Source organism: Dipodomys ordii, unplaced genomic scaffold, assembly GCF_000151885.1.
Source record: "Dipodomys ordii isolate 6190 unplaced genomic scaffold, Dord_2.0 Scaffold41, whole genome shotgun sequence".
Classification (NCBI taxonomy): Eukaryota; Metazoa; Chordata; class Mammalia; order Rodentia; family Heteromyidae; genus Dipodomys; species Dipodomys ordii.
The window spans coordinates 339,874-363,929 of NW_012267257.1; the positions used below are offsets into that span (position 1 = coordinate 339,874).

At 37.4% G+C, this 24,056-nt stretch overlaps 1 protein-coding gene across 1 annotated transcript in view; it reads right to left on the reverse strand.

Moving 5' to 3' along the window:
- The window catches only part of Map3k1 (mitogen-activated protein kinase kinase kinase 1, E3 ubiquitin protein ligase), a 67,667-nt gene that overhangs the window by 12,149 nt on the left and 31,462 nt on the right, over nt 1-24,056 (reverse strand). Inside the window, exons 4-13 of the mRNA XM_013018502.1 lie at nt 17,608-17,758; nt 14,093-14,293; nt 10,536-10,736; nt 9,943-10,059; nt 9,402-9,550; nt 6,229-6,350; nt 5,567-5,648; nt 5,149-5,317; nt 2,551-2,829; nt 764-885 (exon numbers count right to left, since the gene is read on the reverse strand). Of these exons, the coding sequence (XP_012873956.1) occupies nt 764-885; nt 2,551-2,829; nt 5,149-5,317; nt 5,567-5,648; nt 6,229-6,350; nt 9,402-9,550; nt 9,943-10,059; nt 10,536-10,736; nt 14,093-14,293; nt 17,608-17,758 (1,593 nt within the window). The remainder of the gene's footprint in view (nt 1-763; nt 886-2,550; nt 2,830-5,148; nt 5,318-5,566; nt 5,649-6,228; nt 6,351-9,401; nt 9,551-9,942; nt 10,060-10,535; nt 10,737-14,092; nt 14,294-17,607; nt 17,759-24,056) is intronic.

A 24,056-nucleotide genomic window follows, 5' to 3' on the forward strand; every position in this document is an offset into this window, starting at 1 on the left:
AGAAACTAGTCAAAGCAAGGGACCTGATTTTTGAGATTCTGTAGCTAATTCATATAATTTGGAGGTAAAGTGAAACCAAGGGAGAATTCATACTTTTTTGCCACTCAGGATCTGCTAGGATGTAAGAGATGATAATTGTGAATCTAAATTGCTATATTTAGTAAATGAAGTGACTGTTTTCTTCATGAAAGGGGTGAACACAAGAAACCTTGGTCTAACAAAAGCATGGCTGTGATCATTTGTACTGTCTCAACACCTAACACTTCATACCTTTTTCTCCAGGTTGGATTATTCTTAATTCATGTCAATTTTCAAGGACAACAGGAATATATGAAACTTTAAAAAGAAGTCATAGTTGCAGTAAAATACTATTATACTGAAAATAATGTAATGGGGCCATTTTCTGATCCAGATAAGGCATGAGGAGGTATAAGATGATTGACTCCTCACTACAATAAGATTATACCTTTTGGAGATATGTACCAACTAGTATTCTTATCAACTGGACTTCAGATTAAGAATACTATTTAAGAGAAACAATCACTATACAAAGAAGTGCAGGTCCATTCAGTTTGATAGTCTGGCTTTGCTTTCTTTTTCTCTAGCTCTTAAGAGCTTTAAGTGCTATATTTTAATTTCAAATCTCACATTAGAGAACAGTTTTCAAAGATTAATTGATTAAATATGTATCAAATAATAGGCTTGGTGCTAGGAACTTTTAGTACCACACAGTTTCAAATGGGTTCCATCAAAAAGGTCTTACCTATTGGCATCTGCACACTTGACTAGGATGGTGTCAACAACTGGTCGGAGAAGTCTCTGAAGTTTGATTCTTTCTGCCAAACTGTGGCAAGGAGTATATACCAGCATGGCTCTCAATGTTTTCTGAGGAGAAAAAACTAAAGGTCAGTTTAATTATGTTTATAAAACATGAGAGACAGGGTCTAATCTGAGCAATCAAATAAATAGTGATAGGAGTAGGATTCTAACAAAAAGCAGTGGTAATCAAAGCAATAAGAAACAATGACTTTTTACAATGTGATAAGCATTATGATTAGGGGGTTCTAAAATATACATCAAAATCTAACAAGTAAATAAGTATTTGAATTATTTTGTAGGTGAGTAAACTAAAGTTGAAGAAATCTTAGTTTTTTCTAAAGTTGTACTACTTGCAAATGGGAAGCCTAGGATTTGAATCAAGGATCCCCCAATGTGCTCTATATACTAATTGCCTACACTTGTTTTAGTTTATCTAGTATGTTATTCATATGTTCTAGTTGTGATGATAATTTCTGAAGTTACTCAATCTGGCCCCAAAACTGTGTTTAGAACCATCATGCTAAATTTCTCCTGAAGATTCATGAGTTCCAACTGTTAGGACATGGATCAGAATAAAAGATATCAAGAAGAGATGGAATTTTGGCATTAGACTAGATAGAATTATTCTAAAGCCGTGATTCTGCAGTGGGGCTAATTCTGAATGCCAAGGACTATTTGGCAGTGCAAGGAGACACCCTTAGTTGTCATGAAGGGGGGGGGAACTGTATAGGTAAGGTAGGGAAAGGTTTGTTTTTGGTATCTAATGTACAGAAGCCATGCATGCTGTTAAATATCCTACAGTGCACAAGACAGCACTGTGGTTCCACCTGTCTCTGACCAAATATTATGTGGCCAAGGACAATAGGGTCAACGTTGAGGAAAAGTGGTCTAGAAAGAGACACACTCACAATGGAGGTAAAATTAGTCTCTAACTCTACATCACTATTCCATTCAAGAAAGAACATCTAACAAGATAGACCAGAAAAAACTGTGTCTGAGGTCTGGGAAGGTGGCTCAGTGGTAGAGCGCTTGCCTTGCATGCATGAGGCCCTGGGGTTGATTCCTCAGCACCACATAAGCAAAAAGAAAAAAATCCCAGAAGTGGCGCTGTGGCTCAAGTGGTAGAGTGCTAGCCTTGAGCTGAAGAGCTGAGGGACAGTGCCCAGGCCCAGATTCAGGCCCCAGGACCAGACCCCCCCCCCAAAAAAAAAAAAACAAGAACAAAAACCTGTATCTGACACCGAACCCTCTTCTCTGAAAGTCTTCTGAATTTTAATGTTTATTAAAATTAAGCAAAATTTTTATTAAACATAAATTATCCTTAAAGTTAACACAATATCAAAACATTTTAAATTTAACTTTACTGTCCCATAATATATTTTTAGTCATGTATGAGAAACCTGCTGAAGGAATCATGAATATCAAGACACTGTTACTTGAAGGGAGAAAAGCAAACAGTACCTTAGATAATCTGAAAAGGCTAAAATCAGTAGAATTCAAACTCTACCACTGAGCCACCTTCCCAGCCCAAGTAGCTTTATTGTACCTTCTGTTTGTTTGTCAGTATTTAGCTCTGGCTAGCTTCAAACTCGTAATACTCATCCCTCAGCCTTCTGAGTGCCGGGATTATAGGCATACATCACCATGAACAATTGCTGCCTTACTGAATATTAAAAAATAATAGTCTATAGGATAACCATAAGGATATGGTTAGGAAATAAAGCTACTTACTAAAGCAGCAACATACACTTTGTAGACAGGGTCAGCACAGACGATTGACAAGACACTGCAGCATGCCTCCACTACGTCTCCTGAGATGCTGGTCTGGGAAGATCCACTGAAGGCTCCAGCACTTGGGCTGCCTCCACCACTGCTCCCAGAACTTCCAGTGCTCTCCCCATTCGCCAACAGCAGGGCCCCACTAACGTCATGGGAGAGGCGCCTGAGGGCCATTTCTCTTACATTCCAGTTTCTAGAAAATAAGCAGCCAACGAGTTCCATTCCGAACACCTATATAAAACAAACACATGTGAAGAGAAATGAATGAACCCATACTATAATATTAAGTACAATTTTTTGATTATTGAAGAAAAATTGGGCCAGGTATGGTGGTATATGCCTGTCCATAATCCCAGCTACTCAGGAGATGAATATCAGGAGGATTGTGGTTTAAAGCCAGCCTGGGAAAAACTGGCAAAACCTCACTTTAGCAAAAAACTGGGAGTGGTGGAGTATGTATCTTGATCCCAGTTATTGGGAGACACAGGTAGAAGGAATTATGGTCCCAAACTGGCTCCAGGCAAAAACACAAGACCTTATCCAAAAAAATAACTAGAGCAAAAAGGCCAAGAGGTATGGCTCAAGGGCCAGAGTGCCTACTAACGCAAGTATACCAGGAGTTCAAATCCCAGTACACACACACACAAAATAAAAATCTTTCAAATCTACATTCCTATTAGGATAGTTCAAGAGAAAAATCAAGAACCAAATCAACACCAGGTGCCAGTGGCTCATGCCTGTAATCCTAGCTATTCAGGAGGCTGATATCTGATGGTTGAGGTGACCTGAGTAGAAAACTCCATTAAGACTCTTATCTCCAATAAGCCACTCAGAAAAAGCAGGAAGTGGCACTGTGGCTCAAGTGGTAGAGTGTTAGCCTTGAGCACAAAGAGGCTCCCTGAGTTCAAGCCCAGGATTGGAAAAACAAAACAATACAAAACAAACCAGAGCCAAATCAAAACAGGCACTAAAGTGAGGTTTTAATACTTCCCTCAGAGTGACAGTGGTACTTACTGCAAGCATATATTTATTTGATTTTATTCAAAAGGATAAAAAATAGGTGAGGCTACGATGAGGTAAAAAGAACTACAGAAAAAGAAGTCTGTATAAAAGTAGCAAGTCAAAAAGCTAAGGGACAGCCAGGCCCTGAGTTCAAAATCCAGTATGGAAACAAACAAAAAACCCTAAAAAACAAAAATAAATAAAAACCAGCAAAAGACAAAGTTGTACCCGGAATAATGTATACACTGTTACAGCCCTCACTACCAGGTCTGAAAAGCCTCAGAGTCTCTAAGAAAAACAGTATTGACATTATGGGTCAATTATCTAAAAGCAAGCTCACTATCAAAGGTAAGTTATTATGTGAAAAAATGTCAAGTATTTATGAATAAGTAAGTCTGGAGAAAACAAATGATGACCTATTCACATGTATTTTGATATAAAGGGACCACAAAGGAGAATAAAACACTATCCCTATAATAGATTTTCCTTCCTGGATTGGGGTACTGAGGTTTGAACTCAGAACCCACACTTGCCAGGCAAGTGCTACTACTATTTGGGCCAGCCCCGCAGTCCTCAAGAATTAATTGTTTTACCTGATATTCCAATTCCTTATATGATAGCTCAAATTAAAGCTTGAGTAAAGAAAATATAGACCACGGTTTTAAAAGAGTAACAGCTAATAGCTCAGAACCAGCTCAAGAGTAAAAGATTCCTGAAGAAGCAGGTGAGGGCCCACATAAAGTGACATTTATAAACTAGATAAAAGAACTAAGAGGTCCATATTTTGTGGATTTTTATAAGATTCATAATGGTCACAACATGTTGAAATAGCGAATTCCAAAGCTGTTGTACTATAAAGGTCACAAAAAGTTAAAAAGGAAATTCTGATGAGAGAGATGCTTAGTGAATTAATGCATCTATTCATGAATTTAATAGCATTTAATATCACTTTAATAGACTATCAAAATAATTTTACATCACTGCTGTTTACTGGATCTTATAGTAACACACTAAACAGCAACCAAGAAAATCATTATAAAGCAACACCCAGCTCAACTTCTATGTAATAAGGATGAAAAGAGTTAAAAAAATGTAAACTTGACTTTACAAACAAGAATGCCTAATTCAAGGTAAATATCATATTTGTTTTAGCTATCCTCTCAGCCAAGAGCTCATTACATGCTCTTGAGATGCAGAAATGAGAAACTGTTTAAGTGGTAGTAAATAAGAAACATGGCAGAATTTGTTGGTAAGAATGGGGATTAAATATTGGAAAAAGCACTAAAGAATTCTAGTTTCTTTCTTTTATGTTCGTTCAGGAAGAAATGTTTCTAGAGATGAGATGAGAAATTCTGAAGGATGTTTGAAGCTTAAGCTGTATCGTAAGCAGGAAAATATTAATACCAGAAGTAAAATTAAAATTGTTAGTGGACTAAGAGTCATGATAAAGGTAAACAAAAGCCTTCAATATAAACTACTGAGGACAGGGGACAGACACAAACTGATATTTCTGTAAGTTTCTTGACAATGAAAACCAGAACTGCTTACCTGAATCCACGGCTCAGCTAAATCTTTATAAGCAGGAGGGATCTGCTGAGTTCCATAATGAGTAAGGTTAAAATTGCTCTCTTGAGTCCTTCTTTGTGATCCAGCCAAAGTCTGCTGCTGTACTGTTCGCAGGGAAGAAGGGGAATCCACAGGGCTTGACAACTCATGGCTGAAAAAAAAATAACAAAAAGCTTGCTAAAAACATTAACAGATTTCAACTGTAATTTGGGAATTGCATTTTTGTTTTGAGACAGTCTTGCTTTGTAGCCTGGTATGGTCTTCACATACAATTCTCTTGGTTCCACCTCCCAAGTGCTGAGATTACAAGTATGCACCACCATGCCCAGCTAGAGAGCATTTTACCTTTTAAAATTAAACATATATATGCATATATATGTAATGAATTCAAAATAATTACCTGTAGAAATCATGGGATCTCCATTTAGACCTACAAAGGGGACATATTAAAGGTTCTCTATTTCTTCTACATTCTTCTGCCCCTGAAAAATTAAAAAGAAAATCTTACAAAATGTAAATGTTTAACATAAGTATTTTATGTCACACTGTTCATAAGGGTTAGTACAGGACTGATAAAACATTAATCTGAGAGCAGGCAAACAGCAGGTTAAATTATTCTTATCCTTGTATGTTTTACAAATCCTGTTTTTACTAGTTATGACAACACACTCTTAGCTTATAGTCTTTCAAAATGTTCTGCCTCACTTGATTACCTGGCCCGGTCATATATTCTAAGACTTGCTTTGACATTCCCTTTTCTGTACAGCCTGCCCAAGTCTTCCTCTTCTTTCTCCCCCACTATGTACACCTTCCAGGTTGGAACTTATTTAAACTCTGTGCATGCCTTCCATTTCCATGTGGATCACACTACATGGATTTCTTTGCTCACATAAATTATTTCCTAAAAGATCCAACTCCAATTTGTTGAAAACTTTACCTATGCCGTAGAGAGACTTTTTCCCCTGCTCTCACTGATCTCCCCAGAAGCCATGTTATAATCCTAAGCATGGTAGTTAGCTAGAGAGTAACTCTGTTGAGTGAGTACAGGGAGAAGTCACCTACAGATTGACATGCAGTGGTGGTGCAGCTTGTTCCTACAGCCATCTTCACATACTGTAAGACTTTCCTCATCAAGCATGCCCAATAAGCAAATGGGACACATCTGCTCCTCCTCATCTTTTATGCTGTAAAGGGAAGCAAAAATACTAAGTACAAAAGAATATAAGACAGACTTATACCATATGCTAATCAGAACTATCATTCTTTACAATCTGAATACATAAATTAGAAATTCTTGTTTAAGAGTGTCTTCTATTATTTTGCAGGATACTTGGATCTCCTATTAAAACATAGTAACTTTAATTAGATTCACATACAGTATATCTGTATATCATGGGAATGAATATAGTGTGTCTTTCTATAAATCCAATCAACATATAACTTATAATCTGTCAAAGAGAGTTGTACCCCTAAAACTTGAGATCCTTCTTCAGCACCTCAAATGCTGACATTAAAGATGTATAGCCTTATACTTAGCTGTTTTTCATTTTTTTCTTTTTGTGCTGGTATTAGGGCTTAAATTAGGGGTCTTACACTACTGACTTGCTGCTTACTCATGGCTAGCACTCTACCCACACCTTGAGCCTGGCATTTTGTTGATTTATTAGAAATAGTTTCAAGGCCTTTTATTTGCCTAGATTGGCTTTGAATTTTGATACTCTAAGCTCAGCTTCTTGAGTAGCTAGGATTACAAGTAGGTCACAACGTCTGGGTTTCACAGTAAAAAAAAAAATCCAAACATCTGTCAATGGGCACTTGGGTTGCTTCTACCATGAATATAATCTTTAGATGGTGGCAAATTTTCTAGATTGATATCAACTAGCAGAACCTTGATATCCAAGGGTATATGGTTCTAAAGAGACCAGCTGTTGAAAAACAGCTAATGTTCAGTGTGTACAGAGAGTTCAGTACTGGATTATAGATGATTGATTCAGTTTCCCATAATGATGCTCAACTGCTAAAGACATGCTGTCGTCAACAAATCTAAAATCTTAAACTCCCCCCCCCCCACTTTGGTGTTTGTCTTAGGGCTTGAACTCAGGGCCTGGGCTCTTGTCCCTGACTGTTCTTGCACAGGCTAGTGCTCTACCACTTGAACTACAGCTCCACTCCAGCTTTTTGGTGGATAATTGGAGAGAAGTGTGCCCATGGATTTTCCTGCCCAAGCTGGCTTCAGCCTCCTGAGAAGCTAGGATTGTAGGTGTAAGCCACTGGTGTCAGGCCCTAAAATTTTCACTTTAATTACTTCACTTGCAGCACCCTGCTTTTTGGGCATCATTTACTTCTCTGGGAAGCAATTTTCACAAAATTAAGGGCAAGAAGACAGGGCAACAATTTGAACACAATGTGGGACTGATGAGAGCTTTTCCATATCCACCTAGCTGTGTAATATGCACATGGGAATTTAAATTGTGTGTAGTATTTGGGGGTTGAACTCAGGGTCTTGTGCTCCTGCTTCCCCCCCCCCCCTCAACTCAAGGCCTGGGTGTTGTCCCCAGGCCTCTTTGTGCTCAAGTCTAGAGCTCTACCACTTGAGCCACACTGCCACTTCTGCTTTTTTCTGAATAGTTTATTAGATATAAGAATCTCATGGCCTTTCCTGCCTGAGCTGGCTTCAAACCTCCAATTTCAGCCTCCTGGATAGCTAGGATTACAGGCACGAACCATTGGCATTCAGCTTGCTTAGCTTTTTCTCAAGACTGGCAATCTACCACTTGAGCCACACCTCCATTTCTGGCATTTTGCTGGTTAACTGAAGATAAGAGTTTCATGGACTTATCTATCCAAGTTGGGCAGGTTCCTCTTTGGAATTTTATTATTTATTTTCTGGTGAGGTTTTATTATATTTGGTAAGTATTTTCAACTTGTCCTAATTCTCTTAATTACTGCTTCTAAAGCATCCCTTACAATTTTTAGGAAATTAGCCAGGTGCTGGTAGCTTGTGCCTGTAATCCCAGGTAGCTTGTGCCTGTAATCCCAGATACTTAGGAGGCAGAGATCTGAGATCACAGTTAAAATGAGAGGTAGGAGAATGAGTCCTGAGTCAGGAGCCTAGACACCCAAGTTCTGGTTATGCTTTCACTCAAATGAGTGAATAGCATGGAATATAATAAAGTTCAAATGAATTACTATAACATTAGTCACTTGAAAAAAATTTTATGTTTGTCATTCTGGCCTTCTTGTCAGATACTCAAGTTTATGAATTCATTCTGTTAGGCAATGAAAAGCTTGAGAAGATTTTTAAGTATCTACTGTGACTAATACCTACTGCTTCTCTTAGTTACAATCTATCGGCCTATTTAGAACATGCTTATATTCTCACAGGTAAAACAGGTTGTAGAGGACTCTCCGAAGATGCCTATGAAAGTAGTGCAATGTTATGCAATTTAAAATCTTATAGTTGAAAGTGGTTGCGGAGAACCACTTTGACTTCTGTATAGATTACTTACAGAATAGCAGACCTTTCCTTCCATCTCTCAGTTTTCCCTCAACTTCATCATTTGTGATAAAACCTATCTAAGAAGACTGTTGTAAGAATAGAATAATGTACCTGGTGCTTGGCAAGGTAATGAATGGAGTACCTACTTACCATTTTGTATCGGCCACCTGATTTTCCATATAAAATACATATTCATGTGCCATTTTCAATGCTGTAAGTTATTTATTTATTTGGTGGAACTGAAATTTGAACTCAGCACCTGATAGATAACTTTTCTACTACTTGAGCCATGTCCCCATGCTTTAGTTCTCAGACAGAATCTGATACAAGGCTCTAAGAGATAGGATAGACCCTTCAAAACCAACCCCATACCATGATCCTCCTACTTATAATAGATGTATACCACTACACTCAGCTTATTGGTTGAAACAAGGTTTTGTTAACATTTTGCCTTAGGCTGGCCTCTAACCATTATCCTCCAGATCTTCTACTTACCAAATAGTTGGAATTGTAGGCATGAACCAACCAAGCCTGGCCCTTCAATGTTGCAGTTTTTAGAACAAAATGTCCTCAAATGATCTTTAATATCCTTTATCCTTAATTTTAATACGAAAGCCAAGATTTAATAGTGAAATTATTCTGAGCAATGTAACTAGACACACACATATGTATTTTAACATCCTAAAATTAAAAAGTTAACACTACATTAATGCTTACTTCTTTAAAAAATACTAACCTGTTTTCTGAACTAGATGTAGAAGTACTAGATGAGGACAATGTATGAGAATTGGACATGCGTGAAACAAACTTCTGGATGGTGTTACGAGATGGAGCTTTGATTCTCGAGCTACGTCTACTATGATATTTCTGGAACAAACTCTCAACCTAACATTGGGAAAAGACAATGTCAATGATAAATGAGCCACAATTATAAATATATATATACATATGTATATATAATAGAGTTTTAGAGGTTGAGGTTGAATAATTTTTTATTTGTACCTATTTTTAATAAAGCTGATTTAAGAGAAAGAGATTCAAAATAAGAACACATGTAGTTTACAAAGGACAATTATTTTTATAGAAAGTTAGTGTTTCTCAATTTAGAAGGAAAAATGTTTATTATTCAATAAATTATAAAGACACTTAAAATATTCAATTACACTTTCAAAAATGTTAGTTATCTATTTAAATTTAGTACTCAAGGAAAAATTTCAGTAAATGTACCACAAAAAATTGCTGTCAGTTTTACCCATAGCATTTATTTTTAAAATTACCTCAAAATTCTTTAAAGTTTTTCTCCACAACATAGGGTCTGAAGGTTCTAGCTGAAACACCCGGAGCATAACGAACAGCAGATGAATGCAAAATGTCCCACGCCCACAGCTGCAGTTCTGAAGAAGTCAGAGAAAACCTCTGCATTAATAAATCTGTCATTCAACTAAAACCTCTAAGCTGATCACTTTGTTTTATAGTATAAGTTTATTTTACTAAAGTTTCTTCTAATTTATAATCTTCATTATCTTCATATATGTCTACTGACAGTTATATGAATTGACCTATTTTCAATGAACTTAGTAAGTACATAAAATTTATCCTACTTAAGGTACTGTCCTAGTAAAAACCTCATAAATACATCTTGGAAAAATATTTATTAGCCCAAAATACAGTGAAACTCACTTTAGTTTACTAAAGGGGAATTAACTGTACTCAGTTTAATAACTGTATAAGGTTTGGTATATGGCTTGGTAATAGAGCGCTTGCATAGTATGCCCGAGTCCCAATCTCCAACACTGGAATGAACAGAACAACAAAAAGAACCTTATAGGTAAATAGGAATTAATAAATGTAAAATAGTGACAAACCCTACCTGTGGCCCAATAAAGACGCGGTATTTATTGTCGGGGCTGTCGCCTCCAATCAAGAAGGAGTTGGGTCCTATTTGCTGCAGTAAGTAAAGCCTGGCCCGCATCACTTTGTTCACACGGCGGCTGGTCTCCTCGGGGCTGTACGGGGAAAAGCCATCTGGTGAAGGGGCTCTTCGGGGTGGTGTGGTTCTGCCACTCTGAAACTTTATTCACAATATTGGTTTGTATTAGGTAACTTTCTCACTCTTGATAAGAAACTAACCCAACAAAAAAGGTCATACTGAATAGTCACATGGCAGACTAAATTCTGCAAAACTACCCCAGTGTGTAAAGTATAATGAAACAATGTCAGGCAAGATGTTGCTGTCTGACAAACTTGTCTTGGGAGGACTTTTAGCATTTTAGTCATTTCCACAACTGGGAATGATAAATTACTCTATAAACATCTGAATTCCTTGAAATATATTAAATATACCAAAATTAAAAGTGTAGAAAATAAACACCAAAAACAGGCAAAATGACTGTCTAGAAGTAAAAACTAAATATCCAGTTTGCTGGCTTCTAGGTAGGTAGACGCTCTTCCCAAGTTTCACCGTAGATTCTTCTTCAATTAAAACATCTTACTGGAATATATTTTAATACTTTCTACTTTGTTTATTAAGCAGTATGTTTATAAGCAGTGTTGAGATAGGATAGTACTATTTAAAAAAACTCTCAGTATTTGGCAGTACTAAATTTAGAATTGTATTTAACTATTATGTACTAACACTCATGAATAAAGTGGCCTAAAATACAAAGTAAGAATTAGATAAGGAAAGATGATACAAAAAAAAAAACACCCCCAAAAATATCTTACTGGAGATTGGCAAAAACTCCTGTGGTTAGAATGTGGTTACCACATTCCATATTTTCTTAAAACCTGGTCTTCCCATCAATACCAGTGGGAATTCTGGTTGCTTTGGACACTTGGACTCAATAGTTAATAAAATTGGAAAGAACATGAAGCCACCAGAACTCTTTGGTAAATGTAAAGAATACAGTTGCTCTGGGAAACAATACAGCAATTCTTCAAAATATTTAAGGTATCACCCAGTAACTCAATACCTAGGTATGAACCCATGAGAAATTGAATGTATGTCTACCCCAAATCTTATATACAAATATTCACAGCAACATTATCCATAATAACCAAAAATAGGAACAGCCCAATTGGGCTTTTTTTTATAGAAAGCTAGATAGATCGACAGAATCTGCAAATGAAAATTGAGTACTCATGCATACTGTAACAATAATGAACCATGAAAATAAGTGAAAAAAACTAGTCATAAAAGACTACCCATTAATGATTCCATTTATATCAAATGTCCAAAAGTGGCAAATATATAGTGAGGCAGAAAACAGATTAGTCACTGCCTAAATCTTGGTTAGAAACTGCTGTTAACAGGAAAACTTTATAGAAAAGAAACTTAACAGTATATTTGAACAAAGAATAATTCATGAATCAATCAGGCAGCACTCAAAACCAGAGGAGTCTCAGGGAACTTTGATTTAGCACAGTGAATAGCTTGCTTTTATAGGCTACACACTAAATTGAGTAAAAAAATTACTGAACTGTCTATAGGGAGACATTTGCCTTCCCTGGGCATGTATGATGGAAGTTCTTAGTAATATAACCCACTAGGCTGGTTGGTTGATTTATTGAAGCTTGGTCTGATTTCTAAGTACAGAAACAACTCCAGTTACTTATTTTGATTTGAAGTGGGTTTTTTTTTTTTGACAGAAGGAAGCAAGGGACGTATATCTTGGGTATTAGCAGTAGCAGATGCAAAGGGCAGCAGATAAGTCCTGCTGAGCTCCGCTCAGTTCTCCTACTCAGGAGTTATATAATAACTATCATATTTGTAACAAAATTGTGCCTTTAAAAAAGAAGGATTTAAGTGCTTAGTAATTTCAAATCTGAGAAAACCAAAAGTCCTTGATGTGGTCACTGTCTCAATCACTTTTCCCATTCACTCATTTGCTATCCAAGCTGGGAAAGGGAGTTTAATATGCATTCCCACCACTGTACAAGTCTCTCATGAACACAACCTGAGTTGCAAGCTGAATTACTTTTCTATATTAAATCATATACAGAGTATATCTGTTTTGTTATTAAGGCACCAAGAAGTGGGCCCACTGTTTGTGGTTTGGTTTTGTTTTTTGGTGGTCCTGGGGTTAACTCAGGGCTTTGTACTTGGTAAGCAGGTATTCTACCACTTGAGCCTGTTTTTTGCTTTAGTCTCATGTTTTTGGCTAGGACTGGTGATCCTCCTACCTACCTCTCCCACACACTATATAGATTATAGATGTGTACCAACAGGCCCTGCTTGTTTTTGGTTTTGTTTTTTTGAGATAAAATCAAATTTTTTTACCAGTTAATCTGGTAAATCTGGGTTAATCTGAAACCACCATCCTCAAGATCACTACCTTCTGAGGGGATTACAGATGTGAGCTATCATATCCAGCCCAAAAGAGGTTTCATAAAGCCACTATCTTTTCCCATCATTTCTTAAAATCCAGATGATATATTTTACATTTTGAATGGATCTTATGGATAATTTTGTTTTTTTTTTATTTTATTTGTGAACATACTGTATAGAGGGGTTACAATTACATGGGCAGGATAATGCGTACATTTCTTACCAAGCATTGCAGCCTCCTCCTTTGGTTTACCCTTCACATCCCTTCCCAGCCTCCCCCCTCCCCCCCAATCCCAACCCTTCTTCTCCTCCCCCTTCCCCCCCCCCCAACCGACATTGTAAAGCTCGTTTTGGACATGACAACTTATACTTCTCGTTGTTGCATCAGGTCCACCTGTATCCTTAAACAACTGGTTTTTCCCCTGGATAATTTTGTTTTATCACATACTGATCATTTGGAAAATACTGGCTTACCACATTACAGAGATCTTTTAAATTTTCACAAATGGAATAGTCTTATTTAATTCACCTTAAGGAAAATATCTATCAAATACCCATGTGTTAGTCATTCTTTCAAATAGTAATATTGTTCTATGTAAATGACAACTAGTTTGCAATTTTTATATCTGCATTAATGTTTTTATTTGAATAAATTACTGAGTTTGGGGGTATAGAAGAAACACTTTACACACAGTTCCCATTTCTTTACCCAATAGTAACAAGCACATATTTAGTAACAATTGAGACTTAGAAAACTAATTTCTATTTCTTTGACAAAGGCATTCTTCAATGAAAATAACTCTTGCATTAATTTGAAGGCCAAGACATGATAATGAAGTATACAGATTCTATCCTCAGCCTCAACTGTGGTGAAGGCACTGGCAGCTTTACCCACCACTGAAATTACTAATACAGTGAAAGAGGCAGACAATTTATCAGTTTTAACATAGAACTACTATTCATCCAGTAGACTCCCAGTAAGGAGTCCTTCCCCTCACGTTCCATTAGTCTTTAGATCACACTTTGAAAAGTGCCACACTAAAAGTTGGCTGAAAAACCATTTCTGTGTTATAAATGAGTCTGTCAAAATGTTTACTTACAGGCACTGGGGAAACTCGCTTTCTCCTTACTCCTGGAGATTCTGATTTCACCGTACGACCTGATGGGGAGCTGCTGGGAGATGGGCTGCGTCGGCCCTTGGGGGCTGGTGAAGTGGCACTGGCCCGGCCTTCTCCTTGAGACTCAGCCGCTAAGGTATTTATTTCGGATCCATCTCCTTTAATAGGGATTGGTTTTACCACCTGAATCAAAAGTATTCAATATTTTGAATATTTAAAAATATGAAAGTATAACTGGACATCATAGAAAATAAACTTTTTGTTTTTATTAGTCTTATGTAGCTGAACAAAGGGGTTTCAATTCACCATGCCAGTTTGATCCGTGTCACTCCTTTCATCATTCTTCCCCATCTCTTCCCACCTCACTGATTTGAGTTACAAAACTTAATACATTATATCAGAAAATAGACCAAATTCTATTTGGTATTAGTTTAAGTCAATAATGTTAAGAAATATTTTTACTTACATAAATGCCAGTCCTTTAGGATTTATACTAAATTGTGTAAAGTTTTATGTACTACCTGTTACCAAATTTCCCAACTCACTTTACATTCAAAATCAATGATCACGAGTTTGTAAATAAATTTGAAAAAGTCACATAAGTTCTACTACTGATTTATGGAATGAAGTTGGAAGATGCTAGAAGATTAAAAACTAATTAGCAGAAATGCAGTTTGCATGACTATCTTACCTCAACATACAAACGTGTATATTTTATTATTAGGGCTAACAGATTAATTTAGCTGTGGATATAAGGCAAACCTTCAGCCCCAATATGGTTGGAATCTAGTAGACCTTTATGGCCTTCCTCCCTCTACTCCTGTGCTATAGCCACGAGTCTTGCCCAGATAGCACAATTTCACAAGAGGAAAACTCAATATCTTTTAAGACTTGGTTGAAATCTAACCTTTCGTAACTTCACCCCTGCCCTGCCCCTGAATTCTACCAGCCTGACATTCTCTTTTCCTAGTTCCTTATTGCTCTTCTCAACAACTCACACACTGGGTATCTAGCCATAGCCATAAAATGGTTTGTAATACTTCATATATTACTTTAGGAAGGTGTGTGTAGGAGGGTGTGTGTGTGTTGGTACTGGGGCTGAACAACTCACACACTGGGTATCTGGCCATAGCCATAAAATGGTTTGTAATACTTCATATATTACTTTAGGAGGGTGTGTGTAGGAGGGTGTGTGTGTGTGTGTGTGTGTGTGTGTGTGTGTGTGTGTGTGTGTGTTGGTACTGGGGCTGAACAACTCACACACTGGATATCTAGCCATAAAATGGTGTGTGTGTAGGAGGGTGTGTATGTGTGTGTTGGTACTGGGGCTGAACAACTCACACACTGGGTATCTAGCCATAAAATGGTGTGTGTGTGTGTGTGTGTGTGTGTGTGTGTTGGTACTGGGGCTGAACAACTCACACACTGGGTATCTAGCCATAAAATGGTGTGTGTGTGTTGGTACTGGGGCTTGAACTCAGCCTGGGTACTGTCCCTAAGCTTTCTTGCTTAAGGTGAATCTTCTACCACTTGAGTCATAGCTCCACTTCTGTTTTTGTTTTTTGTTCTTGTGGTTAATTGGAGATAGAATCTCACTGACTTTCCTGGCCAAGCTGGCTTCAAACTGTGATCCTCTTCTAAGATCTCAGCTTCCTGACTAGCTAGGATTACAGGTATGAGCTACCAATGCCCAATTATCACGTTAGCTTTAGTTTCCCATTTGAAAATTTATTTCATAAATTTCAAGAAGTTTTGATGTAACTTACATAAAACATAGTAAAAATAAATTTAAAGTTATTTCACTAAGTAGGCTGTTTGAAATCTGTCAAATATAAAATGCAGATTAATCTTAAGGAATACATGTTATGTATCTCATTCTAATCTCTTCCCTTTTCATTTTCTGCTCTATTTTCACTGAGAAGGTACTCAAGTATATGCAGGAAAGAAGGCAGTGGGGAAAAAAAACTAGCCCTTAGAAAACTGGGTATTAGCTCTTCTGAAATAAAGGATAAATGTTGGCTGCTCTGTACATACAGTGTTGTGATTTCTCAAAGGAGTTGGGAGATAGAGCAGCACCTTTAATTATTCAAAGGTTCCTTATACCTACTGAGTAGCCATCTACCCCTTTAACTGCCACCTCTACAAGATGTTTCAATAGAAAGTTCTCTAAGATTAAGTCCTTGACTTTCCCATCTTCTACCATGAAGAATTAAAATGATGAAGGTTCCCATCATATACCACATGTGAACAAGAAATGCAGAAGCTTAGTTGGGAAGAAAAGGACTTACATGTGCTCTAGGTAGTCCACCATGTAGATGACACCCATTTATTCTCTATAGCTCCATGGGTTCAAATTAGAATCACTGAGTAGGCTATGTGTAACAGACTGCAGCTCAATGAAGTATGTGCAAAGCTTTAAGGGCGCTTGAGACATTTAAAAAGAGCCCGGGCATTGCTAGATCTCTAACAGGCTGGGAGATGGGACCGCTCACCCCAGTGGCAGTCACTAGCCACTTGAGGGTACAGCATTTGGAATGTGGTTAGTTGGACTGAAGAATTCTATGTTTACTTTTATGTTCAGTTAATTTAAATTTAACTAAGGCCCATGTTAAACTCATTTGGCATGAGTTTAGTTTAGATCCTTTGCTGTGTTGCCATTTCTGTTTAAAAAACAAATATAAACAAACATGCTGTTACAGATTAGTGAGGAAACTTCCTTCATAGGAATGTAGAAGCACACTGCATAATACTTCTCTTTGTTTTTGTGCTAGTCCTGGGGCTTGAACTCAGGGCCTGGGTGCTGTCCCTGAGTTTTTTTGCTCAAGGCTTATGCTCTACTAATCGAGTCATGGCTCTACTTATGGCTTTTTGATGGTTAACTGCAGATAAAGAGTTTCATGGACTTTCCTACCCAGGCTGGCTTCAAACTGCAATTCTCAGATCTCAGCTTCTTGAGTAGCTAGGATTACAGGTGTCAGCCACCTAACATCAAGCATCAAGCACCAATTATCATAATGCTACTATTAAAGTTTAACCAGGGAAAAGGATAGAGTATTCCTGCTTTGCCTAACCTAGATACCTAGGATTTCTTTTAATTTATCTTCAATCCCACAGTCAATTTTTTTTTGCTTTTTTGGAAATTTTCTGGAATTAGACTCCTTCTGTCAGCCTTGGGAGATAACACATCTTATGTAAAGTTGAAAACGCTCTAAGTTAGAATGTGCAGTACAGAAGTCAGGTAAAAGGATAAGGATTTTAGATACTGACATTAGAGGGCAGTGTTGCTAAAAGATTTACCAGTCCTCTACCAACTAAAGTTTCTATAACATTTTAAGTTGCTTAATGAACAATTTACAGTATGTCTTATTTCAAATGGTCAGAACATGAAGCAAATGAAAATGCTGCATTTCGAATGAAGAAACAAAAGTATAGAGGAGCCTATTTTGCTGGTTTCCATTTCCCCCAGCCTCTGTCCTGTGGGCTCCCTGGCCACTCACCACAGGGCCTCTCCTGTTTCTCCTCTCCAACCACTCGTGCTTCCAGGCAGGCATACAGGTGGCCTTCAGCTTCTCCCTGATCATCCTCTCCTCCGGGCGATCATCCATCTTGTGCAGCCCTTTCAGAGTTTCTTTATTCTCCATTTCTCGACTAAAATAGAGGAGAAGTAAGAGGAGTAAGTACTCTACATATGAAAAATAACTTCCAAAACCAAGTAGAACAGTATGGTTCATACTTCCAACAAACATGCAACCAAAATGATAGCTGCTAAAACCCCCAGTTTTGTGCTGTTGAACTTATAGAGAGAAGCTGAAGGTTTATTAATAACATTAATGTCGACCTTTATTTCCAGACAGTTACCCTAGGGGATCGTTAGCGTAAGCTTATACATTTGCTCAGTAAATACTTAAGGAAAGCTTAGATTTACAGGAAGCCACTTTTGTGAGCTGAATGCAAACTCTTCACTTAGAAGTCTCTTGAATGAGAGGCAACTTTCCCTCTGGGCAACAATGCTGTAGTTATGGATAGGGTTCCCAGACTAGTCATAGTATAACTGAAGGGCATTTTATTACCAGAAGTTCCTGAACTCCCAGAGGAAGGTTCTTATCCACATGTCTCTCCTTCCCCAATCTGTTTCAGAAGGGTCTGCATTTTCAGCACCTCTGTTTCTGGCCCTCACTCAGACACTGTCAAAGGCCTTCTTGGATGATACAAATAAACTCTGAAGAGTTTTTATTTGCAATGAAGAGCCTGACAGAGGCATGACTTGCCTCTTGTCTTCCCCTATGTTAGAAAATACTATATTTGAAACAGAGCCTTGATCGTCAGCTGAGCCTGGCTTTGAATTTATAATCCTGTTTCAGCTTCCAAAGTGCTGGGATTACAGGTATGCACTGCCATACCCAACCCAAAATACTGTAATTTTAAAGCTAAGATATAAACAATATGGATATGCATACTAGCAGTAAAACTTTTGTACTTTATTATTTTTTGAGAATACCCAGAAACAGAATTGCTGAGTCCAATGTATGCAAATCAAGACTTGTGCTAATACTTTTGAAAGTACGTTCAAGAAAACTATCTTCCATTCACACTGTACCAGGCTGAGTCGCTAACTTATGTGGTCTGAACTAGCAACAGGCTCCTAGAGAGCTGCTTCTGTCTCATCCAGGCCTCACAGACCCACCAGGATCACCTTACCTTTAAACATCTAATAGCTTCCCTCTGGGCTTGGAATAATTTCAGAATGTTTGGCACAGCCAAACGTCTGAGGTGATCTGCTCTCATCAAGACCTCACTACACCAGCCCCTCCCAGAACTCCAGGATCTTTCCTGCTCAGGGCTTCTTTCTGCTCAGGCAGTTTCTTGTTCTGCTACTTTAGTGCCTACTTATTTTATACTGACTCTTTAAGTTTTCCTCAACTCCTCAGAGACCTTCTGAGTCTCAATTAGGAACACCCACCCAGTTGTTTTCTGTACTTTTCCTCCAAAGAGATCATGGCAATTTGTAAAGCATCCCTCCTTTTCTCCTTTCCTTACCAACTACAGGCTCCATCAGGGATACATGCAGTTTTATCTAGATGTATTCAAACATCTAAACATGTTTGGCTCATAATAGAAGTTAACACATATACTAAATGAACTATCATTTACCAGCACCTATGGCAGTCCTAAGGATTTCTTATCTTTAAAATTGAGTGGCTACTCAATGTTATTAAGTCTTTATTGATCTGAATTTAATTATAATTAAAATTTCAATTTAGATGTTATTAGAGGAATTTTTGTTGTTCCTAAATTATTGTGCAAATATAATGTTTTTTAAAGTTTTTCCATGATTATACACCATTAATTCTAGAATGGGGATTCTTTTCATATTTTAATATATGAAATCTGAATGCCACTTAAATGTTATAATTGAAATGGTAATGTTTTTCAGTTTCTTTCTTTATGGTATAAAAGTAATTGTTTAGTTTACAACCACTGGGATTTCAGAATCAACGCGATGTATAGTGAATCATATTTTTCAAACTCAGTTTCTTTTGTCTCTGAAATAGAAACAACTATGGGAAGAAAGTATTGCTTCTTTACCATGTGTTATCCATTAATAGTGTAACTACAGCAGAACCTAAGTATGTTTTTTAACCAAAGTTAGTCTAACAGACAGCTGCAATGTCACTGGGAGATAAGATGCATTTTTAGTCTAAGATGATTAGTACATATTATTTGGGGGGAGTTATGTCTGCCAGAGTTAATACCTAAAAACACACCTGCTGTTTTAACTATAACAGCTTACACGTTTGTGGCTTTTCAAATAAAAAACATGCTTTGGGTAACTACCTTGAACACTTAATACCAGAAACTCAAGCACTGTTAGAAATTGGGCTTTATCTTCTTTCATTTATTTAAGGCATGTGGGGTTTCTTGCCTTTTTTTTTGTTTCTAAACATTCTTCAAAATGAATTTTTGTTTGACCTAGAACCTCAAAGACCCTTTCCACTCTGAGATAAGGTTTCTAGTCCTCATTCTAGACCTTCAGGATTCACCTGCTAACGGCTGAGTTGCTTCAATAGTCCCTTTTCAGGAAAGCCAGTTGGTCCTCCCTGATCTGACCAGTGCAGTGCCAGCCATTGTTGACTGCACCGTCTCACTTGTAGCTTTCTCCCCTCTTCTTCTACAGGATCATTTTGTTTTTTATCTAGATCTAATCATCTTATTAAAACTTTATCTTGCATATAAACCAGACTCTCTTCTGGAAGTACTTTAAATGCTAACCACTTCCCTGTTTCCAAAGAATTATGATAGTTCCTAAATATACCAACCCATCTTTGACACTTACATCTATCTTATAATTTTTTATTATAAAGATGTATAGAGGGGTTATTGTTACATAAGTTAGGTAAAGAGTACATTTGTTTTTGCCACTCCTCTCTCTCTGTGTCTCTGTCTCTCTCTTTCTCTCCCAGTTCTTCCCTCCCATCCCCACCAACAAGTTGTATAGTTCATTTCAACCTAGTGTCCAGGAAATAGCACTGCTGCATTTGTTTATTCCTTTGTTCTTCAATTTCTGACTTATACTTATCTGCAGAGATAGTGGGTATTTTTTTGGCCAGGAATATTCTATTTTTGCATGTCTTCAGAAAAGAATTTCTTACTGTCATTTTATGGAAGTTAGCTACTTATTCCCAGTGTGCTAAATATTCATTGTAATACAGCATAACCTTACGCAAAACTGGGTGTGGTAGTGCACACTTATAATCCCAGCTACTCAGAAGGCAGACCAGTTGTTAGTGGTTTGAGGTTAGACTGAAGCAAAGTTAGTGAGATCCTTATCTCAAAAACAAGGCAGGTGTGGTGCTGTACACATCTGTGGCTCCAGCTACTTGGGAGGTATAAGTGGAAGGATCACAATTTGAGGCCAGACAGGGAAGTGAGTGTGACATACTACGTAAATGAGCAGTACTCTTCAGTAAGAATTACAAATTTTTGGAAATGAAATATGATATACAAAGACTATGTACAAAATTAACCTTGAATAATGGAGTCACATTGCCAATGCTCATTCACTAGTTGACCTAAATAATAAGCAAAGGTAAGTGCTGTGAGGGCAGGGCCTTTCCCCTGCTCTGCCTTGCAACAGAGCAACAAATGCCAGTAGCTGGCATCATTTCCAATCAACAAAATCTAAGAATTCACATAGTGGACACATGTAGCACCTAAGGACCCCAAACTACATGTCCCAGGACATGTAAACTATTTCAAGGAGAACCAAAAGCTATTCAGTTTCCTATATTTGTGTAGAACTGGAAACAGAATTTCTAAAAAGACAAGATAGCTACTAGTCAGTATCTTAAACTGAATAACTCTATAAGGATTTATATTGTCATCTTCTTTCCTTCCCCCCGCCCCCCTGCATCCCCCAATTACCTGTAACCTGGTCTATGGAGTCTACATACCCAAGTCTTCCTTTAGAGAAGTCAAGGGAATAAAAAAACAAATATGTATTTTAGCTGTTTAGTTCTCTGATACTATACATTCTTATAGGTTTGTATGAACACATTTAAAGTATGTGATACTCTACAGAATATGAAATATACTCCAAGAGATTACCAAAAACATTCCTAGTGATTCAGACTCCATGTACTGTCACACTTCATACATTTAAACTAGGAAACAGTGAATGCATAAAATACTGCTAACATAAACTAGGGAACTATGAGGATGATTAAAGGGAACCTAATTAAGTGAAGAAAAGTTTATCTTTAATGAGATGCATTTTTGTTGAACTTTACCCAAGAGTATTTTATTATTAAAAGGCATAACTGCTGATCACAAATATGAGTTTTACAAGTTTTAAAATATCAATTTCATAAAACTGCCTTGGAGCACAAGTATATCCTGTAAAATTAACACAAATATTTTGTATTACTTTAACAGCCACTAAAACTACTGACACATTTACTGTAAAACACGAAAGCTAATGTGCTTTTTTCTATAAACTTGTCTTTTATCAGTATAATAAAAACACCAAGGTAGACTTTCAGGTGGATATGTCTACAGATAAGTAGGCTATATCCCCAAAGGGGCTATATCCCGAGGATAAACACGTTAAATCACGATAATAATAGTATGTAAAGACATTTTCTAGATAATGTCTTTACTTGCATAGACCCAAGGAAAAAAAATGAAGCAATAATGTAAAAGCCTGGCTAACGTGTTTCCTTGGTATGCTCATGTACCTCAGAAATGTGCTGAAGACTCTATTAAGAAGCACCACATGGGCTGGGAAGGTGGCTCAGTGACAGAGTGCTTGCCTTGCATGCATGAGGTCCTAGGTTCAATTCCTCAGCACCACATAAGCATAAAAGGCCAGAAGTGGCACTGTGGTTCAAAGTGGTAGAGCGCTATCCTTGAGCTGAAGAGTTCAGGGACAGCATAAAGGCCCAGAGTTCAGGCCCCACAACCAATACTCCCCCACCCCCCGCAAAATAAAAAAAAAAAAAGAAGCACCACATTCAATTTAGTAATGTACCACAACAAATCTGTCTAATGAGCATAACTAAAGAAACACTCAATTACAGAGCTGAAATGTTCTATCCAAATCTAGAAAAAGCCTAATATTTCTGTCTAAATGAGTTGATAGTTGGATGCAAAAGTCAACAGATTTATATAAGAATGAAACTAAATAAATATATTTTATCAAGTCACAGAAACAAATTAGTCACATTGACAGGCCAAGAAAATGTCACATTGTAACAGAAGACTTGCCATGAGGAAATGATAATTTAGACAAGCAATATATATATATAATCAAAATTTAATGTTGGAAGTTACAACTATGCAGAGGCAATTAGATTAGGCAATGATTATAACTAGTAAGAATTTTAAGAAAAAAATCAAGTTACTCATCAAGTTAGGCTGGGTCAAGAAGTAAAAATTAGAAATCAGCAATTGAGGTAAGATTTTTTTTTTTAAAGCAGATGAATGTAGGTGAGGGTGTACACTTCTTTCAAGGTCAACACAAACTAGCCTACAATGAAACAAGCATGCTGTTGAAATCTGCTGACTTGTCAGGATTTTTTTTTTTTTTGGGTCCGGTCGTGGGGCCTGAACTCTGGGCCTGGGTGCTGTCCCTCAGCTCTTCAGCTCAAGGCTAGCGCTCTACCACTTGAGCCACAGCGCCACTTCCGGCTTTTTTCTTTTTGCTTATGTGGTGCTGAGGAATCGAACCCAGGGCCTCGAGCATGCAAGGCAAGCGCTCTACCACTGAGCCACCTTCCCAGCCCACTTGTCAGGATTTTTAAACTAAAATTTCTGTAATAGCCATGTAGGAAAGTGGAAAAATGATCAAACAGACAGAAATGAGTGATTTTTGTTAGACTTGTCATGTCATGTATAAGAATCTGAGTGACAGAAAAACAATGCTGTGCTACTAGAGACAGAATAAATAAACTGTAAAATTACTGTCTCTGGGAGAGGGGGGGGAGAGAGAGAGAGGGAGGGAGGGAGAGAGAGAGTATGTGTGTTGGTCCTGGGGCTTGAACTCAGGGCCTGCTGTTCCTGGACTTCTGCTCAAGGTTAATGCTCTACCATTTGAGCAAAAGCTCTACTTCCAGCCTTCCCTGTGATTTATTGGAGATAAGTCTCATGGACTTTCCTGCCTGAGTTGGCTTCAAATTGAGATCCTTAGATATTAGCCTCTTGAGTAGACATGCACCACTGGAATCTGGTTGATAATTTAGAAAAAGAATCTGTCACTCACCAAAGAAATCACTTTTGTAACAGAACCTCTATATTTTACTACTCTTCCTTATACTCTTCTCTCAGGAATTAGGAAACTGTCAGATTTAATACAAATACTTTCTGGGAGCCAATGTTTTCTTAGGCATTTAAAATCAGTATGCTCTCATTTCCCATTTATTTCCAACAAAAGCCTATGAAAGCTTGTATT